Source organism: Natrix helvetica (assembly GCF_964273705.1).
Source record: "Natrix helvetica genome assembly, chromosome: 5".
Lineage (NCBI taxonomy): Eukaryota > Metazoa > Chordata > Lepidosauria > Squamata > Natricidae > Natrix > Natrix helvetica.
The window spans coordinates 76,778,683-76,802,190 of NC_138551.1; the positions used below are offsets into that span (position 1 = coordinate 76,778,683).

At 42.0% G+C, this 23,508-nt stretch overlaps 1 protein-coding gene across 3 annotated transcripts in view; it reads right to left on the minus strand.

Annotated features, from left to right (window-relative positions):
* Nucleotides 1–23,119, minus strand: part of LOC309392562 (protein FRA10AC1 homolog) — a 48,098-nt gene extending 24,979 nt beyond the window's left edge. The window contains exons 1-6 of one of the 3 annotated variants that reach the window (XM_081953955.1): nucleotides 22,912–23,119; nucleotides 4,471–4,547; nucleotides 2,273–2,359; nucleotides 2,147–2,192; nucleotides 1,056–1,132; nucleotides 185–268 (exon numbers count right to left, since the gene is read on the minus strand). In XM_081953955.1, coding sequence (XP_081810081.1) covers nucleotides 185–268; nucleotides 1,056–1,132; nucleotides 2,147–2,192; nucleotides 2,273–2,359; nucleotides 4,471–4,547; nucleotides 22,912–22,944 — 404 coding nt within the window. In that variant the 5' untranslated portion in view covers nucleotides 22,945–23,119. Of the gene's footprint in view, nucleotides 1–184; nucleotides 269–1,055; nucleotides 1,133–2,146; nucleotides 2,193–2,272; nucleotides 2,360–4,470; nucleotides 4,548–22,715; nucleotides 22,844–22,911 lie in introns of those variants that run through there. The other 2 variants (XM_081953954.1, XM_081953956.1) reach the window with 2 other exon arrangements.
* Nucleotides 23,120–23,508: the final 389 nt, after the last annotated feature.

A 23,508-nucleotide genomic window follows, 5' to 3' on the forward strand; every position in this document is an offset into this window, starting at 1 on the left:
CTTCTAAAGGGGCCACATCTGAAGCCACCTTTGGGGCTGTCACAGGATACTGTGATACAGGGGGAGACAAGCAGACATGGGCTTGGGAAGGGGTTAATGGGCTGTCCTTGGGCCAGACCAAGGGGGTTAGGGTTAGGGTGAATCGGTTTCCCCTGACAGAGAAATAAAGAAAAGCTCAAGTTACCAGCTCATATCAACTTCATCCTCTTCTCTCCACAAGAACCTGTGGTTCTCCCTTATAATATCAAGGTCAGTCTTATCGTTTTCTCTGTTAAAAAAAAAAAGTTGGGGCTAAGGATCAAAAGAGTTGTTTTTAATTCAAACTGGTAATAAAATCTGTTCATTCCTTTTTTGTGAAGTTCTTTAGCACATCATTTTTTTCCCCTAAAAAGGCGCTCTTTATCAAAAAAAAAAAAATCACATCTCTGAGACTACCTTACACTGCATCAAAATGCTTCTCAGATTTTCTCTAAGATTCAGAACAAAATGCCAAGATAACTGTACTCAGATTCTTTTATAACTTAGCCATGTGGATTTTAGTAAATATAATGTTTAGGTAGAAATACTATCCACCACATTGTAGATAAATTTGAAGTGTGCTTTTTCATTCAGAACATAGGATCCAATTCAACAATATTCTATTTATATATAGCCTTCTACGTTTAGTCCCAAATTACACAATTGGCATAATTAAAAGGATTTGTATTTTGCAGTTAATTCTTAAATATACGATAGAATGCTCTGCTGAAAATTAGTTTCAGCATTACTACCTCTTACACAATCTCCAGATATGAAAAGTGTGCATTTATTTACATAGGAACTTCCTGTACTTTTTAATCATCAACCTATTCAGCATGAACAAGTAAAGTATAATGTATAAGTAAAATATAATAAGGAAGTAGTCTTTAATTATCCAAAAATTACTCGTGCATAATTTAATCTTATAAATATTTACATATGCCAAATAAATTTTGATTCTATTTGTCTTCAATTATTAATGATTTCAGCTTTTCTATCTTTTAGAAATAAAGTTCTATAAATAAGACGGTACTTACCCTGAACGTCTGAAGTCTTCTTTCTTACCACCATAGTATAAAATGTAATCATTTACAAGCTTCTTATGTCTTGCATACTAACAGAATTTAGAAAATTAATAATGTTTCTTTTTAATGATTGCCTAGTAACAACTTCATCTTAAGATCAATTCATAAAAACTAACCCCAAAACATTTCTATAATACAAGGTGTATGAGAGAAAGATTTTAAAGTGATGGTGATTATTAAACGATAAGTTACACCTAGTTATTACAACAACAACCTCTATCAAAACTGAAGGATACATGCAGTAGTTGTGAGACCTGGAAAAACCCCACAACTTTTTAAAGAGTTGCTGACTGGTGCTGTATTTACATTGAGTGTCTTGAATAATTTATTCTAAATCAAAACTGAAACACTGCAGAATTATATAAATATGCATTTTATAGTACTGCAGTTGTTATATATTTGAATACATACACGCAGAGATACATAGACATTCATCATAGCTCATACAGTGTAAGTATTGCTGTTAGCTTCAGAAATGGAGGAACCCTAGTTACAATTCCTTGCCTTCTTTTAATTGCTCATCTTAATTAACATTTGGAAAACACTGCCTTATGGCTTTACAGGAAAGAGAAGGAACATCTAAGATATATAATTAAATAAATGTATATGTGTATAGGCGAATAGCAAAGACAAGACAGCTTTCTCCTTATTAAATTACATTTTCATATTTTGAAATATTGAAGTCATAGCTATGAAAATGCATCCTATTAATCTTCCAGACTGATCTTTGACAATTTTCTAATGTAATTTTAGTGTCCGCCAGTTGAGTTTCCTTACTATTTTCTTTTCATTTAAAAAGAAACACCAATCTAACCAGATATCCTGTTTTTCCTCCCTTCCCACAAAATCAAGATAACCCGAAATTGTTCATGCTTGAACTCTGCCTTAAGAAATATAATTTAAAACATACTTGAAGAAAACCACAAAGGCAAAAATAAAACCATACGCAAAAAAAAAAAAAAATGCTTGAGAGTGTTCAGACATAGTTTCTTTTTTTAATATTAGAGTATATTTTTGCTTTTAATTAAAATATTAAAGGATACAGCATCCATTGCTATGAAATGGAACCGTCTATTTCTGGCTTCTTCCCTGGAAAAAGGAAAACGTTAGTCCAGTCATTTGGATGCTTAATGCGATTCTGACAATGTTGCACTAGTGTGAAGAAGTACCTGTCCCACTCATCCATTGCCACCTGTCTGTGGGCCACCTTGTCTTGCTTCTCCTTCTGGAAGGGCTTTTTGAGAATTGCATCTTTGCTGGTTGGCAGGGCAAATGGAGAAGAAAAAGGAAAGTATTTCTTAGATATTGCGCAATTTTTAGAATCTCTCTTTTGAAAACTGCGTACACATAGTAATTGTAAAATACTCGGATAATAACTAGAATCAAGAATGGCAACTAGAATTGTAGTTTCCTTGGAACACATATTCAGATGCCGGGATTCATATACCTACAAAGATCAAAATGGTCTAGACTCTGGTTTTCCCCTGACACTCTGTGAAAGCAAAAATTAGACTTTGAAAAAGCAGATAGGAAGCAGATTATTATTATTTTTTGCAATTTTTTTCGTTCCACCATTTTTATAGGTCTCCCCTTTTGTCTATTTTCTAAGCAACCAAGATAATGTTCCTGAATGCCACATTCAATACTGGTGTTACTTGAATTTTAAAAAAATCAGCATAAATGAATGTACCTTTTTTATAACCTTACTCCCAATCAATGAGCATAGGATTGCAATACATGTCATTTCCCACTCAGGCAGAAAAATCTTTCTATATGGTCACAAGGAGCTGAAAAGGACCCCGCATAAAGACAAGTTGAGAAAAAATACTGTTTTCTTCAGAGTATAAGACGCACCAAGATTTTGAAGAGGCAAATTTAAAAGAAAAGTTTTTGCACTCTGCGGACCTGCCAAAAACAGCCCGTTTTTCGCGAAAACGGGCCCGTATTTTGTCCAAAAATGGGCATGCATAGCTTTTAGGAGGCTCCTGGGGGCTGGGGGGGGGAAGGGGGGCAAAAATGGGCATGCATAGCTTTTAGGAGGCTCCTGGGGGCTGGGGGAGGGGCAAAAATGAGCAAAAAATGGCCCATTTTTTGCTCATTTTTGCCCTCCCTAGCCCCCAGGAGCACTCTGGAAGCCTCCTAAAGGCTATGCATGGCCATTTTTGCAAAGGGGGGGGGGGTTCAGGAGGCCAGAAATGCTGTATTCAGTGTATAAGATGCACCCAGATTTTCACCTTCTTTTTTGGGGGGGAAAGGTGCATCTTATACTCCGAAAAATACGGTAATAAGTGACAGTTACACTTCATTTCTTTCCAGCAGGTATTCTTTCCCTCAACTTCCTGACCTCGACTTCCTTTGATTTCTTGTTCAGTACAGGTAACCTTCGACTTATGACTACAATTGGGACTGCAAAATTTGTCGTTAAGCGATGCGATCATTAAGCAAGGCATTACGGGACTGTACCTGATGTTACAACTTTTTTTTTTCATGATCATTAAGTGAGACATCGCGTGCTGCCTTCCCCACTGATTCCCCTTGTCAAAAGCTGGCTGTAAGGTTGCAAGTGGGGATAAGATGACCCCCCCCAGGAGTTTACAACTGTTGTAAATGAGACCCATTTGCCAAGCCATATTACAATCTGCAATAGTTGTGTCATGACGTATCCTAAATCATTTTTTTTCAGCATTGTCATTAACTTTTGTAGCTAAATAAACTGTCATAACTTGAGGACCACTGGGTGCTTGACATAGCGGGGGATCACTAGCCAGCCTTTAGTGGAGCTCAGCATCTTCCAAGCGAAAGCTCAGAACTACAGGTAGTCCCTGACCTACAATAGTTCATTTAGTGTCCCTTCAAAGTGACAACACTACCGCAAAATGTGACTTATGACCATTTTTCACACCGTATGACCGTTGCAGCATCCCCATGGTAACACGATTTACATTCGGATGCTTGGCCACCGGTTCATATTTATGACCGTTGCAGTGTCCCGGGGTCATATGATCCCTTTTCACAACGTTCTGACAAGCGAAGTCAATGGGGAAACCAGAGTCCCTTAACAAACATCTTACTGGTTTAACAAGTACAGTGGTTCACTTAACAATTGTGGCAAGAAAGAAACGTAAAATGGGGCAAAACTCACTTAACAAATTTCCCACTTAGGCATGTAAATTCTGGGCTCAATTGTGATTGTAAGTCAAGGACTGCTTGTACAAAGAATGGGGTGACAAACAGCCACTAAATAGATGCCACAGTATTTTTTTTACTGTTGTTTGAGACAAGATACTCTGCTCACCCTTGTTAGAAAAAAGAAAAGTCTGCTATATGCACACATACAAATTATAACACCACCAGAGCAATATGTTACCTATTTCTCTGTTGGCAAGATTTCTCCACTGTTTCATCATCGCTAAAATCAGAGTCATACTCTCCATGGCCAAGTATCTGGAGGAAAAAACATACAACATGGAGTCTGGTAAATTTATGGATTATAAGATATTGGCTTCAAAGGGCAATTTCCAAACTGAAATAACCAGAAACATATTTTGTGGGGGGGAAACATGAAATGACCAAAAAAAAAATGGCTATTAACTTCATAAATAAAAACTTGGTCTAAACAAAGGGAAACATCAGCAGATTTCTCTGTATCCCTCGTCTCAGTTATGCAAAAATCCATTATCATCAGAAACTTCAATCTACAAAACAGCGAAGAAGAATAACGATATAGCAGGAGTGGCTGGGAATCTCTGTCTGCATATATAGGTAGTCCACGATTTACAACAGTTCAAAGTTATGACCACACTGAAAAAGGGACTTATGACTGTTTTTCACACTTACAACCATTGCTACATCCCCATGGTCACATGATCTAAATCCGGACGCTTGGCAAACTGACTCATATTTATGACAGTTCCAGTCCGAGATATGAGTCGGTTGACAAGCAAAATCAATAGAGAAGCCAGGTTCACTTAACAACCGTGTTATTAATTTAACAACTGCAGTGATTCACTGAACAACAGTGGCAAAAAAAAAAGTTGTAAAATGGGGGAAATTCACATAACTGTCTCACTTAGCAACAGAAATTTTGGGCTCCATTGTGGTCGTAAATCGAGGACTGCCTGTACTTCTCCCTCTTCAGGGAGTTCACATATCCCTTCAGAGCAAAATGAGAAGAGGGCTCATAGAGTACACCGAGATGGGCAACTAGGACAACTTTATGTTCTGTGGACTTCAATTCCTGAGCCAGGAATTCTGGGAATTGAAGTCCACGGGCCGTAAAGTTGCTATAATTGCCCACCCCAGGAGTAGACTAAGAAAGGGTTACTTTTTTTCTACTCTTTCCTCTTCTTTTCCAGAGCAGAGGGGTAGAAAAAAAAAATCCGGGACAACTGCAATGGCTGCAGGCTTCTACAATGAAGCCTCCCACTCCAAACAATATGTACAGGTAGTCCTCGTCTTACGATCATAAGGAAACTTATTCATTAAGGGTCGTACGCCATCATAGTCAAGCATGTCATCACAAGATTGACCCCCATTTTGTGAATTTTGCAGCAATTGTTAAGCAAATCACCCTGGTCATTAAGTGAATATGTGGGCGTTAAGTGAATTCATTGTCCACTATGGACATTTTTGCTGAAAACTGGAAGTAAATGCCATTTGGGGTGGGGTGGATGTTGTAAATTGTGATCACATAACCATAGGACGTTGCAAATGGCCATAAATGCGGGCTAGTTGGTGAGCATTCAAAATGGATCGTGGAGTGGGGGTGGCCACTGGAACTTTGGAACTGGATCGTAACTACCGTGGTAACTTCAAATGGTCATTAGGTGACTGGTCACAAGTCAAGGGCATGCTATAAAACAACTTTCAAGGCAGACACTCTTAGCTACCTTGAAGAACCAATAATCACTCACATTTTTGCCCAGGACAAATTGCACACCAAATGTATTCTATGTATTGGCAACAATTTAAAAATTGTTTTTGGCTTCTTCAGATCCTAAGGTCCTAACAGTTGTGTGACTGACCAAAGTTTGTTCAGCAAAAAAAGTATAATTGACAAAGTTATACTTTAGCCTTATTTAAAGGTAAAGGTTCCCCTTGCACATATATAATACAATACAATAGCAGAGTTGGAAGGGACCTTGGAGGTCTTCTAGTCCAACCCCCTGCCTAGGCAGGAAACCCTATACCGTTCCAGGCAAATGGCTATCCAGCATCTTCTTAAAGACTTCCAGTGTTGGGGCATTCACAACTTCTGCAGGCAAGCTGTTCCACTAATTAATTGTTCTAACTGTCAGGAAGTTTCTCCTCAGTTCTAAGTTGCTTCTCTCCTTGATTAGTTTCAACCCATTGCTTCTTCTTCTACCCTCAGGTGCCTTGGAGAATAATTTGACTCCCTCTTCTTTGTGGCAACCCCTGAGATATTGGAACACTGCTCTCATGTCTCCCCTAGTCCTTCTTTTCATTAAACTACACATACCAAGTTCCTGCAACCGTTCTTCATATGTTTTAGTCTCCAGTTCCCCCAATCTTTGTTGCTCTTCTCTGCACTCTTTCTAGAGTTTCCACATCTTTTCTACATCGTGGTGACCAAAACTGAATGCAGTATTCCAAGTGTGGCCTTACCAAGGCATTATTAAGTGGTATTAGCCCTTCATGTGATCTTGATTCTATCCCTCTGTTGATGCAGCCTAGAACTGTGTTGGCTTTTTTGGCAGCTGCTCCACACTAATGGCTCCTATTTAAATGGTCGTCCACTAGAACTCCAAGATCCCTCTTACAGTTGTTACTATTGAGCAAGGTACCACCTATACTGTACCTGTGCATTTTGTTTTTCTTGCCTAAATGTAGAACCTTACTCTTTTCACCATTGAATTTCATTTTATTAGATAGTGCCCAATGTTCAATTTTGTCAAGATCCTTCTGTATCTTAAGTGTCTTCTGCAGTGTTGGCTATTCCTGCCAGCTTGGTGTCATTTGCAAATTTGATGACTTCCCCATTTATTCCCTCATCCAAATCATTGATTAAGATGTTGAAGAGTACTGGGCCTAAAATAGAGCCTTGGGGTACTCCACTGCATACTTCCCTCCATGTAGATGCAGTTCCATTGAAGACTACACGTTGAGTGCGGTTGGTCAGCCAGTTACGAATCCATCTGGTGGTGATGCTGTCCAACCCACATTCTTCTACTTTATCTAGTAGTAGGTTATGGTCTACCTTATCAAATGCCTTACTAAAGTCCAAGTAAACTATATCGACGGCATTCCTCTGATCCACTAATTTTGTCACTTTGTCAAAGAATGCAGTAAGATTAGTCTGGCATGATCTATTTTTGACAAACCCATGTTGGCTTTTGGCTATTATTTTGTTTACTTCTAGGTGTTCGCTAATTCGTTGCTTGATTATCTTTTCCAGAATCTTTCCTGGTATTGAGGTCAGGCTGATAGGTCTATAGTTCCTGGATCTATTTTTTTTCCTTTTTTGAAGATGGGATCCACATCAGCTCTTTTCCAGTCCTCTGGTAGTTCCCCGGTGCTCCAGGATCTCTGAAAGATATAGTTCAGTGGTTCTGAGATCTCACCTGCCAGTTCCTTCAGAACCCTGGGGTGTAATCCGTCCGGTCCTGGTGATTTGAACTCGTCTAGGGTAGACAGGTACTCACTTACCATTTTTTCCCTATTTCAATTTGTGTTCCTAATCTGATTTTTGTGGTGCTGTTTTTGATAGGTTGGACTGTTTTATCCCTTGTGTAAAGACAGATGCAAAAAATGAGTTAAATAATTCTGCTCCCTGTATGTGCTAGTTGTTCCCGACTCTAGGGGGCAGTGCTCATCTCCGTTTCAAAGCCGAAAAGCCAACACTGTACAAAGAGGTCTCCATGGTCATGTGACCAGCGTGACTAAAACGCTGAAGGTGCACGGAACGCTGTTACCTTCCCACCAAAGGTGGTCCCTATTTTCTACTTTTTACATGCTTTTGAACTGCTAGGTTGGCAGAAGCTGGGACAAGTAACAGGAGCTCACTCCGCTCGGGATTTGAACTGCCGAACTGCTGATCTTTCTGATCGACAAGCTCAGTGTCTTAGTCACTGAGCCACTGTGCCCCTTTCCTAGCCTTATTTAGCAAAGTATAAAAAAAAACATTCCATGCTATGCATCAGACAACAAGGCACCAAAGGGCAGGGTCCTAAAATTTATTTCCAATTTCCTTTCTCCCAAACAGCTATGGTTCTTCTTTAGCAAGGCATATAACCCTGATTTAAGTTCACGAGGGGAAAAAATTCAGCCAGAAAATGTGGAATTGATTAAATAGGGTGTTTTTAAGGATTGCATAATATCCCTTTCTTACAAATACTTTAGCATCCAACTTCAGTTTTGTTTATGAGAAAAGGAGCTTTCTTCCTTCTATCAATGTCATTTTCTGTCATTCAACTTTCAAGAGCGATTTCAAAAATGCCATACATTCCTTTTACAATCGTAAAAGTATATAATTTTTCCCAATTGGAATTGGCAACCAGTTTCTAACGGAGGTTTTGGAACCTTGACAACTAATGCAGAACATGGAAAGGCCATGAACGTTTCTAATCTCTGATTAAAAAAATGGTCTTCCTCTTGCAATTTACTTTAGAACAGGTTTTCAACTAACAATGGCAAACTATGAAATGATACTTTATCTGCAACACTTCGGTATAGATTTATGATAGGGACAAACACATTTTCTAGCCATAAACATTATCTAATGGGTCATTATCACCATGCATACAACAGATTGCAAAGAGGGACCAAAAATAGACAGTTTCTTCAGTCTTTCAAATTATGCACACAAGTTCTTTTTTTAAAATATTTTTAAACAAACACAAACGGACAAAAAAACCCCATAAAACCATCTTCCATTGCAAATTATAGGAAGTATGTCAGTTGGTTACAAAATTTCTGTGCATCCCTTCCATAGTCATGACTTCCAATTCATATCAAATCACATTTTTTAAATTAAATATATTTATATATATTACTGTTATTGTACCTCAACCTTCATTTGACTATAATTGTTTTTACAACCTTTTATATGAAATATTCTAAATTTTAAGTAAAATTATATAATGGCATTCCATTAAATCCTCCTAAAATCATCCAATAACATTACATCTTTATAACATGTTCTAACTAAAAATTGGTTATATTTAATAACAAAGCTTTTAAACCTCCTCTCATAGTCTCCATTTGTAGTTTATATAAAATTTCATATTATCAAACTAATGTATATGTATATGTATATGTATATGTATATATATATATGCTGGTTTTGTTGTATTCAGGTCTTTTCCCGTGTAAGATTGAAATTGTCTTTGCAACGTTTCGGCAAGATCTCACCTGCCATCTTCAAGCTTGGGCTTAAAATGGGAACGGAGCTGCCGTCTTTCTGTAAATCTTGGTGGGAGGGGATGGGGTGCTGGCTTTGTTTCAGTAAGTGGAATGATTGGTTGTGTGGTTGTATCATGTTTGGTAGATTGGTGCTGATTGGTGCTGGCTGTGTGTGCATTGTTGTTTTGTATTGTAACCCAAGCCGTTACAATGTATGTATGTATGTATGTATGTATGTATGTATGTATGTATGTATGTATGTATATATGTATATGCACATTATTATCATTATTAATCATTTATTTGACTATAACTATTATCACTTCATTTTATACATAATACTCTAAATTTAACTAAGTTTAACTTAATTTTTATTATACGCTTTCATTACATCAACCTGTATCTTTCCAGTAATAGTGCTGTCTTATGTCTCTTGCCATTTGTAGCATTAGTATTCTGATTACTTTCTTGGTAAGTCTTGTATGGACTTCTCTTCGCAACTTGTTGTTCATTTCGTATCTTATAAAAACTTGAAACCCTCTACCTGCTCCTTCCATCAGCTTGTCTTTTATCACTGGTTATCACTGGTGCTTCTGTCAAGATTTCTCTCCTTACCTCCATCAATTGTTCTCTCTTTTCTTCTTCTGTACTTTGAAATCTGGGGTACAGTTCCAGTTCATCTATCTCCCCTTTCTATATTCCACTCTTGCCATTTGCAACCACACTCAGTTTGCTGTCAGTATCCACAATTTTCTTATCTCTGCTCATTATTTTCTTCAATTTTTAGAACTCTGTCCTCCACTTTCTTCATTTGATAAACATCCTCAATTTTTCCATCAAATTTTTCTGTTTTGTGTTCTAAATTCTCCAATCTCTTCTCAATTTTCTCTGTTACTACTAATATTTTTTGAATTTCAGACATAAACATTTGCTTTTTCTTTAATCAAATTTCTTTTTCCTGTTGCGCCATTCTTCCAACTTGTAAACACTGCCACTATAGCATTCAAGGCTTTTTGTTAGATTTCAAGCAAGTTCATTATAATCTTTCAAGTCAAGGCTTTGTCTTCCCTCCAATCCAGCTGTTGATAGAACTCCCAAAGAACACCTGTGTAAACAACCTGTGCACTTCCTATTATCACTCTCAATAAAGAAGCTGAAAAGTGTCAAATGATCAAAGAGAAAAAAGAAAAAACAATGTTTCCAAGCCTCCAGCCTCTAAGTGGCAGTGTTACTTCTTTTCCCTCGATTGTTACAGCCCTCTTTATATTCCTCTTTATATCTTCTTTATGTTCCAAATTTAAATAAAAAAATTTAAATGGAGAGAGAAAACAATCCAAGCAAGCATTGTAAAAAAAAAGAGAAAAATTTTAATCCATAGGTATAAAAAAGAATAAAAAGTAGTAGAAGAAAAACTAATCCATTCAGTTTAGAAAATAGGGAACATTTGCAAAAATTCCATCCATAAAAAGAAAAATTAAAAAAAGATAACACACTAAGTTTAATGTAGTTTAATTTCACCGCTTACTCTCTTCTATCTTCAATTTTAATTTAGCTTTAATTTTTTGGGGGTAGTCTCTTTTGTAATAATAAAATTTCCTCACCAATTCAACACACTTTCTCTTTCCGCTTTCTTTCCATTCCGGAGCTGTCCCAACTTCAGCAGCTTCAATGGCTGTGTTTCTGTCGTCAGAAATAAGAGCTTCTCCTGGATCAATCAGGGACTTTGCGGTATCCCTGAGATCAGCAGGACATACTCTTCTCTATCACCGCCTCTACGGGACGATTTAGATCCAAAAGAACGGTCCAATGGCAGAAATATCGACTGCGATCTTGGAGCTCCAAGATCACACGTCGTGTCGTCGCAATGTCAGCCCCTCCTTCTCCACACAAGTTATTTTCTTATCTGCCTTAGTAGTTACAAATTCAAAACCAGATAAAAGAGTTATCTACAGTTAAAAGTGACATAAAAACTATAACTTCCATAAAACTACTTTTCTGATTAGATTGAATAGTTCGATGGAGAGCAATCTATTTACTCTATTTTAAAAATTGAAATAAAAATAAAATAAAAGTAAAATGATAATAGATGGGGAAGGACTCTTTGAAAGGAAAAGCTATATAAGCAAATAGCTGGATACCCGTGCTTCGTGACAAAACAATGTGATTGGGCTATGCAGGAGAAATTTGGTTCAAAATCTGTTGGCTAAGTGGTGGTCAGTGATTGAAACACAAGGAAATATCGCTCCCACCGCCTTGAGTCCGAAAGCAGTTCCATAGGTGGAATGCATAGACATTTTGGTGAGGTACCACGTTTAATACTGTAAGGAACTCAAGACCACTCCTGAGTGAAGGAGTGGAACATCTGCCAGTTTGAACTGAAGTAACGGAATGTGAGGCAACTGGCAATTGGAACAGAGTTCTTTTTAGGTAGGGAGAGGGAGTAGAACTCCTTAGCATCAGAGAATGTTAATTACTGTATAAGATATACTAATGATCTGATTGTCATTTCGAAAAATCCTTTCTTAGCGAGCACCTAGAAGCCAAGAGGAAGATACATGCCAAATTTCAAGTTTGTAGGCTTTTCGGTTCTGGAGATTTTGTGATGAGTGAGTGGTACTTGGCTTTTATATATATAGATAATAACGATCCCCCCCAAAAGGAAAGCACCAGGCAACTATAGACCAAATACTTGATTCCCAAAAACTTTCAAACTGCTAATTGGTGTGTTAGCTGATGCAGCCTAATAGCATCTAACTGAAAATAAGTTCTTTCGATCTGAACTGAAAAGACCGTTGGCTTACCTGAACGGTCGTTCTCTGGGCGCTGCGGGAGAGTCCAAGCATGGGTTAACACAGCCTAACTGCCCTAGGACTGACTGAGTTTTTTCCTTGACCACGCCCCCTTTGCCTCTGGCAGGTCAGTTTTAAAAACGAAAGATTCAAATAGGACGCCCATAACAAGTCTCTGTAAGGTCATAGTCCTGGTCTATTCTCAAACCCTGGGCGGGGTTGGACTCTCCCGCAGCGCCCAGAGAACGACCGTTCAGGTAAGCCAACGGTCTTTCTCCTGTGCGCTGCTTGGAGAGTCCAAGCATGGAACATACCCAAGCTATTGTGTCCCAGGGCGGGTCGAGTCCATGGTCTCCATAGCCTCCACAACCCTTTGTAATATACGTCTTCCAAAGGAGGCTTCTGCCGAGGCAAAGGTGTCAATTTTATAGTTTTTGATGAACGCCGTGGGCAAGGCCCACGTGGCCGCTCTGCAAATGTCTATGATAGACACCTGGGTTGCCCATGCAGCTGAAGTTGCAGCGCTCCTAGTTGAGTGTGCCGTTACTCTGCGTGGTGCAGTCCTGCCTTGAGCTTCATAGGCAAGCTTGATGCAAGCCCTCAGCCAACGTCCAATTGTGTGGGACGAAACCTTGCGACCAAGGGACCCAGGGTGAAAAGATATAAAAAGGGATTCGGAGCACCGAAACTCCTTTGATCATTTAATGTAAATTCGAACTGCCCTTCTTACATCTAGTTTATGCCAAATTTTTTCCTTCTGATGAACTGGATCAGGACAAAAATTAGGAAGGATCACTTCCTGGGCTCTGTGAAATTGAGTATTCATTTTAGGAATAAAGGATGGATCAAGTCTCAATATGATCCTGTCATCATGGATAATGCATAGGTCCTCCCTCACAGATAGCGCAGCCAACTCAGATATTCTGTGCGCAGATGTGATGGCTATGAGGAAGGCCGTCTTAATAGTCAGATGATGGAGGCTTGCCTTCCTGAGAGGTTCGAAGGGAGCCCCCGTTAGAGCCTTCAAGACATATGGCAAATCCCAGGATGGGTAACGATGAACCACCTGAGGGGAGATGTTCATTGCACCCTTCAGGAAGCTCTTTACTTGTGGATGTTGACTCAGAGATCGAGATGATTTACAGGTAAGAATGGTGGATAGAGCCGCCACCTGTCTCTTGAGCGTGTTGGGCGCGAGGCCCCTGTCCAAACCCTCTTGGAGGAATTCTAGCAAATTTGGCACTGAAGCCGAAGACTCCTGCACACCCTTCTCATGACACCAGGCAGAAAATGCGTTCCACGTGTATTTGTATATTCTAGTGGTCGAAGGTCTCCTGGACGCTTGAATAGTTTTGATGACCTTGTCTGAGAACCTCTGTTTCCTCAGGAGTTCCCCCTCAAGTGCCAAATGGCTAGTTGTAGCCACTGGGGATGTGGATGCTTGATGTGGCCTTGGCTGAGGGAGATTTGCTCCTGAGGAATCCTCCACGGCTTCTGGATGGAGAGGCTGACAAGGTCTGCGTACCAGGACCTCCTGGGCCAGTGAGGAGCCACTAGGATCAGTTCGGCCTTTTCTGACAGCAATTTGGTCACTACTTGAGATATGAGAGGGAGTGGCGGAAACGCGTACAGGAGTCCTGAGGGCCATGGGCTCCTCAGCGCATCCGTCCCCTCCGCTAATGGCGAATGGTAACGAGTGAAGAAGCGGGGCAGATGTGTGTTGGTGTTGGTTGCAAAGAGGTCTACTTGCGGTTTGCCGAACTTCTCCACGATCTGACAGAAGATGTCCGGATGCAGCCGCCATTCGGAGTGGTCTATCGTCTGCCGACTCAGCCAATCCGCCTCTTGGTTGCTTGTCCCCGATATGTGGTCCGCTGTTATGGACGCCAGATGTCGTTCCGCCCATCTGCCCAGGAACTCTGCCTCCTGCATGAGACTCTTGGACTGCGTGCCTCCCTGCCGGTTGATGTGGGCCTTTGTAGCAACATTGTCTGTTAACAACAGTACATGATGGCCCACAATCTGAGACGCAAAATGACGTAGAGCGAGACGGGCGGCCCTCAGTTCTAGCCAGTTTATGCTGTGGGCCGCCTCCCTCTGTGTCCATTTGCCTTGCGCAAGATGTCCCTGGCAGTGCGCTCCCCATCCCTGGAGGCTGGCATCTGTTGTTACAACCAGCCTTTCGGGCTCTTTGAAAAGGCACCCTTTCCTGACCGCCGCTGTGCTCCACCAGTTCAGGGAGCGAAGTACTTTTGGCTGCAATTTCACGCGTCGCAGCGAGTTGCTGTCCCTTGATCTCTGCATTGGCAGGAGGAACCATTGCAGTTCCCTTGCGTGAAGTCGAGCCCAGGGAACCACCTTTAGGCAAGAGATCATGATGCCCAGGAGCTGGGATAATTGTAAAATCGGCACTGACCTGGACCTTTTGCATAGACGAAGTTTGTTCTGGAGGTTTGTCATTCTGTCTGGGGACAGAAATACCTGGCAGGAGACGGAGTCGATGATGGCGCCGAGTTGTTGGATTCGAGTGGTCGGTTCTAGGTGACTCTTCTGTAAGTTCACTGAGAACCCGTGATGCTGTAGGGTCCGTATGGTCACCTGAACGTCCCTTCGGGCCTGCTTCTGGTTGGAAGAATGAATTATTATGTCGTCTAGATAACACTCTAGCCGAATTGGTCGGTTTCGGAGGTGGGCCGCCACCACTGCCAAGATTTTGGTGAAGGTCCTGGGAGCAGACGAGAGGCCGAAGGGCAGGGCCCTGTATTGATAGAGCCTCCCGTCGTAGTGGAACCTCAGGAACCTTCTGTGGGCAGGGTGAATGGGGACATGAAGGTAAGCTTCCTTCAAATCTATCGATGTGAGGAGATCCCCCTGTCGAGTGCATGCCAGGATGGAGTGGAGGGACTGCATCTTGAACCTTTTGTAGGCCAGATGTTGATTTAGGCACTTTAGATCCAAGATGGCCCTCCACCCCCCTGAGTTCTTTGGGACTAGAAAGAGGATGGAATAATATCCTCGTCTTTCCTGTTCCTTTGGAACGGGTTCTATGGCCCTGATGTTGAGCAGATGGAGAATCTCCTTCTGCATGAGCTCTTTCTTTTGGGGATTTTTGGGGGTGGGACAACGGATGAATTTCCGTTGAGGGAAGGATAGAAATTCCAGCACTAGGCCCCTCCTGATTGTGTTGAGGACCCAAGTGTCTGATGTTATTTCCTCCCACCTGTCGGCATATATCTGGAGCCGACCCCCTATGGGAGGACCCCTGTGATGGTCACTTTCCTCTACGAAACTGTCGGGAATTGGATCCCCCACGAAATGGCTTCCGAAAGGGATGCTGTTGTTGCTGCCTTCCCCTGGACCCGTAAGCTGCTCTGTCCTGCCCCCTATCTCCTGTCTGGGGAAATGGTCTCTGATAAGAAGAAGTAGATCCGGAAGCTTGAGTGGTTTCCTGCGCTCTAAATGACTGTCTCCTGAAGGAACCTGAACCTTTACGTTCGTTCTTCTTCAGGGTGGCCGGGAGAATTTTACGTTTGTCCTTAGTTTCAATGACAAACTTCTCCAGGGCCTCCCCGAAGAGTTGCCCTCCCTTAAATGGGGCAGAAGCAAGCTTCCACTTGGCTTTCATATCAGCCTGCCAGTGACGGAGCCACAGCAGGCGACGTGATGTTACATTGGATGCCAGGGCCCTGGATGCAAATTTGGCCGCATTGAAGGAGGCATCCGCTGAGTATTCTACGGCGGTTATTATCTTATTGATGTCATGCCGCCATCTGGAACCCCCTGTGGGAGGTTTGGACCTTAGCTGTCGTAACCAAAGAAGAGAAGCTCTGGTGAAGAATGATGCCGAGGTGGATTCTCTAATGGCCCAGGCAGCCGCCTGGTGCGTCTTGTGGCACGCCTTCTCTGAACGTTTATCCTCGGCCTTGAGCCCTTCAAGTAGATCTGCTGGAAGATTAGAAGTAGAAGTTAGAGAAACCACCGGGGCATCTACCTCAGGCAACTTCAGCACCTCATCCATTTTGCCTTCTACAGCGTAGAGGGATTTGTCCCCCCCGCTGGGATTGGTTAGGGTACCAGGTTGGACCCATTGCCTTTGGACTACGTCCAGGAATAAATCCGGAACTGGAATCAGTTCCTGGGTTGGGGTAGGTTCCTGGAACAAGCCCTCCTTATGATCCTTAGTGGGAGGAGGGGTGGCCGAAGCACTCTTGGGAGTGGAGCCAAGATCAGTGGCTGCTTTGGCCTTATGAAGGATCGATTTAAATAAAGATGGTTTGAATAGCCCTGTAAAGGCCGGTTTATCAGGAGGAAGGTCTTCATCCTCTGATAACTCGAAGTCATCAATTTCCCCCTCCTCCAATCCTGTGTCCTCCGTGGCAATAGAAGTGCCAGGAGAAGCATGGGCTTGGTCTCTTACATGAGTAGGGGTCGCCCTGGCTTTAGGAGTGCCAGAAGGACCTGCCTCCTTTACTTTGAGGCCATCAGCTATGCCTTGGGAAATGGCTTTAGCTATCACCTCCCTCATTTCAGCTGATAAGGCGGGACCTTTGTCCTCTCTCGGGCGCCCTCTGGAGCCCTTGGAGGTCCTCCTTTCCTCCCTCTGAAATATATCCTGACATGGTTCCAATTCTTCCCTAACAGAAGAACTGGGGGAATCTGGGTAGCCCCAGGAAGCATCTGGGGAGGAGTCCCTCGAAATCCCCCCAGTTGATGGGGGCAAGCCATCCTGCTGGGGAGAATCCTGATCCTGATCCTTCCCTTGGGGAGAATGAGGCCTTGCCCATGTCTCCTCCTGGTCTGGGGACCTACTGGCTTTTGGGGCCTGTGAGGTATGGCCTCTACGGGTTCCCTCCTTACTGGTGGGTAAATCCCCTGAGGTCCGGGAAGGGGATCTATTTGGATTGCCTCTCCCTCCCTTAGTTCCTTTGGGGGGGGGGGCTCCACTCTGGGCCTCTTGGCAGAGGGCCCAGCCTGCGCCTCCAAACCTTCGTCTGCCATAGTGATTAGGTTTCACAAGATGGCTGGATGGACCTGGAGGCAACCGCTTGGACGAGCCAGACGCCAGGAAACGTCCGCAGTTGAATCAATAGGCGAGGGAAGCCTGCCGGCGAAATCCCTGCCTTGGAAGTCGAGTACGAGCTGTTCGAAGCACGCGGCCTTGCCGGAGCCCCGGACAAGGCCTCTCAGTCAGTGAGGCTGCTGCTGCTGCTGCTGCTGTCGAAGTCTGACTGCTGTGTCTGTTACTGCTGCCGTTGGAATATCATGAGGCAATTTTGCTATCTAAAATGGCCGCCGCTGCACGCGCAGCACCAGTAGCCAAGGCAACCCTCCCCGTAGTGGAGAAAAGGGCGCGAAAGGCTTAAAATGGCCGCCACTGTTGCCGGGCAGAATTCGGAGCCGTTGGGACGCCGGGACGCCCGAGAGGCTTTTGCGGCTTTATTTAGTGGCAAAAAAGCACCGAACAGCTGATTTTCGTCCCAGCAGCGATTCCGCTCGCCGGCTGAAGTCGGGCAAGCTTCAAGTCCTCCCCCCCCCCACTCAGCTTACAGTCAAGCAGATGAAGGGGAATCCGCAGACCTCACCGAAGCTGTTGTTGTAATTAGATTAGTTGAATTCAATTTCTTTAAAGGTCAAGAATTTTCCTATGCTCTGATGTGGGGAGTCCAAGCAAAGGCCTAAACTGAGGAGCTCCCCTGCTATAGTCCTATCGGGCGGACTGAGTTTTTAAAACTGACCTGCCAGAGGCAAAGGGGGCGTGGTCAAGGAAAAAACTCAGTCAGTCCTAGGGCAGTTAGGCTGTGTTAACCCATGCTTGGACTCTCCAAGCAGCGCACAGGAGAACTGCACATATCAGCTCCTAACGGACAACATCATTCTTGAAAACTTTGTAAGAGAAGGAAGACCAACTTTAAAGACCAACTTCGACTAATTACAAGAAGACAAGACTGGATAATGAAGTGCCTATAAATACGGTAATAGGAATGAGTAGAAACATCAGAATCTTGGTGCAAAAATGAGTGGTCCCAGTCAATGTTGATAGACTGGGAGAGATTAACATCAAGGGAGGAATCTTTCACGGAGACTCAATATCACTACTGCTGTCTGTCATGGCACTGATTCCTCCATCAACACTAGTGAACAAATCAAGTCATGGCTATGAAACATCAAAAACATCTGCCAATCTATCCCACCTCCTTCACATGGACAATCTGAAGATGTATTGAAAAACGCTATCTGAAATAGGATCACTGCTCAACACTGTCCGCATATAAAGCCAAGATACTGCAATGGTGTTTGGACTGAACAAATGTGTCACCCTTATTATCAACAGGGGGAAAATAGTGAAAACTGGAGGAATCAAAATGCTCTATGGAAATAACATCAGGAGTCTGGATGAAGACAAACGCTCCAAATACCTAGGCATCCTTCTTCATACTGAAGTCAAGAAGAAGATTAATAGTGAACACATCAGAACAGTGAAGATAATTTTTAGTGCAAATGCAGTGGAGGAAATACCACCAAGGCAATAAAAACCTGAGCAGTTCCAGTCATTAGATGCACTGCTGTAATAGCAGACTGGACTCATGCAGATCTAAAACACCTGGATAGAAAGACATGAAAAATAATGAAAATAAATCATGCCCTTAAATCCATACAACGATATCAACAGACTCTATTGACCAAGGAGTATAAATGGGGGTGGAATGTTGCATGTACACCAGAGAATTGAAAAAGAAAAAGAGCATTGGGAGAATATCTAAAGGGCAGTGAAGAAGCTACACTGAAGCTAATACAGCATGAAGGATTAATGGAAAAACCAAACTGGTTTACAAAAAATACCAAATAAAGAATAGAAAAGAGACAAGGCAAGGCAAAGTATTATATGGCCAGTACATTAAAACAAAAAACAAGCAGGCAATAGATAAAAACAAACAAGTTGAGAAAAGAGATAGAGGGGCTAATTTTGGTTGGACAAGAACCAGCTTTTCAAACAAATGCAAACAAAGCCAGAATTGAAAATAAGGTAACAGTAAATTCTCTCTTTTTTTTAAAAAAAGTGCTTTTATTGATTTTACTGTTGTATTGTTTTTAACTGTTTTAACTGTTTTATAGTTTTAGAATTGTAAGCTGCCCAGAGGCACTTGGCTGAGATGGACATCTATAGAATTTGACACTGAATAAACAAAAGAAGCTTAGGAAATAGTAGACTACCTATCCAGTTAGCTGTTGCAAGAAGATTGCACAGCCAAACTATGGCATGAGGAAGTAGCAACAATGGGGCAATGGAAGATCTGATAGAAAGGTAGTTTTCTTGGAAACAAGTGCTGGTGGGATCATAAAATAAACAAATAACAGAAAAGGAAGAAGCTAAAGTGCTCTGGGGATTTAGAATTTAAATAGATAAGCACTTGTCACCCAGACTTAATTGTTGATAAGAAAGATTTAAAAAGTCTGGCTAGTAAATATGGCAGAACCTGGAGACAGAAGAATGAAAGAAAAAGAACTGAAGAAGATAACAAAATACAAAGATAAATAAAAGTAGAATGACTGTGGCAAAAAAATGAAGATAGTACTGTACGAAGTTATCACCCAGCCCTCTCCCAGAAAAATGAAATATCCTAGGAAATATTGAAAAGGCAGAGTATTATATTTTCCTGGATGTGAAAAAGGGAGAAACACATTTTAAACACAAAGTAAATTCCTGCAGCTTCCTGTCCATCCTCACTTTATCAATGGGCCATTAAGAAGGCCAAGCTAGTCCACTTTACATAATAAAGAGTTCTCCCCTTCAACTCCAGAGTGATGGGATTAAGGCAGGATAATAAACCTTCACTCAACTGACCACATGGCATCTGAGAACTCAACCAAACCTGGATTCAAAACTCACCCTAGAGGGTTGCCCTTGCATGGGCCCATGGGAGTCTGGCAACCAATCAGAATACATTTCTTACACAGGAACAGGAAACAGATAGGTGGGACAGAACAGATTATAAAAAGCCCTGCAAGCCCTTCTTCACCTCTTCTTCTCCACCAACATTGAAGCATGTGATCACCTTTTCTGTTCAGGACTCAAGCCATGCGGTCCTGTCCACCATTAAAACCATCTTTCCAAGCAGCCTCCATGTCTCCAGTGTCTTTTTCCCCACTTGGAGCCGAACCCAGAAGGACATTTCTCCCAACAGTACCAATAGAAATAATAATAGGTACCTTGAGTGCAATCCCAAAACAAGTGGAGCACCACCTGAAATCATCCACAGTCAGTTATAGCTTTATTTGGAACAGTTTACGAGACAATGCCTTTAATATTATCAAAGAACTTCTTCCTATCCCAGGTCCTTGGGAAAGACTCCACAGGTGGACAAAAATGCCAAATCCTATCTAAATATCTGGCTGACTGTATGACCAAAAATAAACTGTTTATCAACAATAACATAACACTGCCGCCAAAATGGTTCATCTGCAAAAATGATCATGGGCCAGTAATAAAAAAATTGGTGGGATCCTATATTTGAAAAAGTAGTTGAAAATGATCAAGTTAAAATATTGTGGGAATTCCAAAAAGAAATTAATAAAGATTTGGTCCATACCTAACACATCACATTGAACTGTGTTTGAAAAGAAGAATATGTGGATAATTGATGTGGCAATACAAGGGCGTAGTAGGATAGAAAACAAAAATGTTTGAAAAAGATCAAAAAGTATCAAAATCTAAAAATCGAAACTGAAAGATTATGGCATAAAGCAGTCATGCAGGTCCCAGTGGTTATTGGTTCACTGGATATCATACCCCAAAAATATTGTACAGTGCATAAAAAATCTGCACAGATTTTCCATCTATCCATTTACAAAAGGACACACTGTTTGGATCTACACATATATTACGCCAAAACATTACGCCATCCTAGATTCTTGGGAAGAACTCCATACATATGAAGGCCAACACCAACTAAATTGGCAGCTGTGATTTCACATAGTTCTGCATGTAATAAGTTCATATCATTTTAATTCTGTATTTGATTGAACGCTGATATGCTAAAATTATGCTAATTGTATCCCCAATATTCAAGACAAGCACATCTTTTTTCCCCACTTTTAACATAAAGCTTCAAGAAAAATTCAATATGATTAAGCTGCACAATTTTAATATATGAACTATGATCTAGATTGCAACTATCACATTCAGGTGAGACAGAGCCTTTGCCCTAATTGCTTTCTGAGATTTACTCCCTTGTGTGTAAGGTATATTTTGGGAAGCAACTAGCTGGGAGACTCTCTGCACGTAATGAGACATTAACTTACTTTGGCATAAAATAAACAGAAAAAGAGAAATTCAGATATGACAGAACCTGTACAGTGGCTAAATTGACTATAAGTGGAGGGATATGCTCACCTTGGCTATACATAGGGATTTTTGTGATATGGTTTTATGATTCTTATGAATGCACTTCAAAAAAATTGAGAGGTGAACTGTAGCGTGAAGCAATAAGGGGCATTTGCAAAGTTTCAATGCATCATCAATAATAGTTTTGATTCACCTTTAAGCTTGCATAGGCCTAAAGACAGAAATGATACTATGACAGCCTAAGATGTGGAACCCCTGTAAAATGAAATGTACTTACTGAATTTAATACCACCTCAGCATATAGATTATTGATGAGCGACCATCTAGTAAACTCCATTCAAGCACAACATGTACTGTACATTACTACTCCTGGCCGATGTACATTTTACAATAAAAGTATTTATTCATCAAATAAAAATTACAAATTCGAATGAACAAAATGAAAAAAAAAAGTGACAGGGATGGTAGGCATGTTAGTGCACTTACACTCTCCCTTAGGAACATCTTAAATATGGGATGAGGTCCACAGAAATCAGAATTGTGATTTTAACACTGCAATAAACGTTATGGGGGTAAATATCCAAAAGACAACTGGACTTTGTTTTTCCTTGAAGTCATTTCACTTCTCATCTGAAGAAGTTTCCTGGATGGGAAGCAAAACGTTTTCAAAAAACAAAGTTCACTTATCTTTTGAAAAAAGCACTTTTGGGGGACTATGGGACTAAAGTTCTGACACTCAGCCTTCAGACTCAAGAAATGCAAATACAGGTAGTCCTTGACTTGCAACGTTCAACGTTACAACGGGACTGAAAAAAGTGTCAATTTTTCACTCCTACGACATTGCAGCATCTCCATGGTCACATGATCAAAATTAATACACTTGGCAACTGGCTCGTATTTATGCCGGTTGCAGTGTCCCGGGGTCATGTGATTCCTCCTTTCCCGACCTTCTGACAAACAAAGTCAATGGGGAAGCCAGGTTCAATTAACCACCGTGTTACTAACAACCCCTGCAACGATTCACGTAACAACTTTGGCCAGAAAATGGGGCAAAAACCACTTTGTCTCGCTTAGCAACAGACATTTTGGGCTCGATTGTGGTTGTAAGTCGAGGACTACCTGCACCATCCCCGCCATTCACCGTCCTCCTATAATCCGATTTTTAAATTCGATCGAATATTCTGAAAACGCATCCAGCTATGGTGCCCGGGAAGGTTTTCCCTGCCGGAACACCCAGCGCAGCGCCGCCCCGGGCCGAAACCTCTCGCCGCCCATGCTGCTCTCCCTCCCTCCAGAGCGGAGGACCGCTACTTACAGCCCTGGGCAGCTTCCTCTCGGGGGCCTCCATGTCCGCCTCCCAATCAGTCCGCCTTCCCCGTCTCGGCCTCGTTCGCGACTTCTCCGGTCCGCCTAGAGACGCCTCCGCGTCCCTCAACAAGAAAGATCGGTCGGAAACTGCGGCGGAAAAGAAAGGAGCCGGTCAGCGAAGCGGCCGCCTCCCTGGCTGATTCTTCAGCCCGGCGCTCCCTGATCGGGATGGGTGGGAGAGGCGAGCGGACCTTCTTGTGTTGTTTTAGCCGGGAGAAAACGGGAAGAGGGGGAGCGTTGCAGATTCCCTCTTTTGCAGGTCCCGAGAAACCGAGCCTAATGCTCGATCTCTTGCCCTCTCTTTAATTTTGGGGAGAAAGGGATCCAGATTCATAAAACAGGCAGAGACTTTATGATCGCGTGTGATCTGGAAATGGGAAAAGGTGTGGGGGGGGGGGGCTGTGAGACATACATTTCATTCAATATTGGACACTAATTGGTTTTGGTTTTAGCCCTGGAATCGAAACCCAGCCTTTGGGATGGGTTGTTGTAAATCAAAAGACAGGCTGTTTTGGCGCTGGCTTTTGGGCGGAGTTGAGAACTT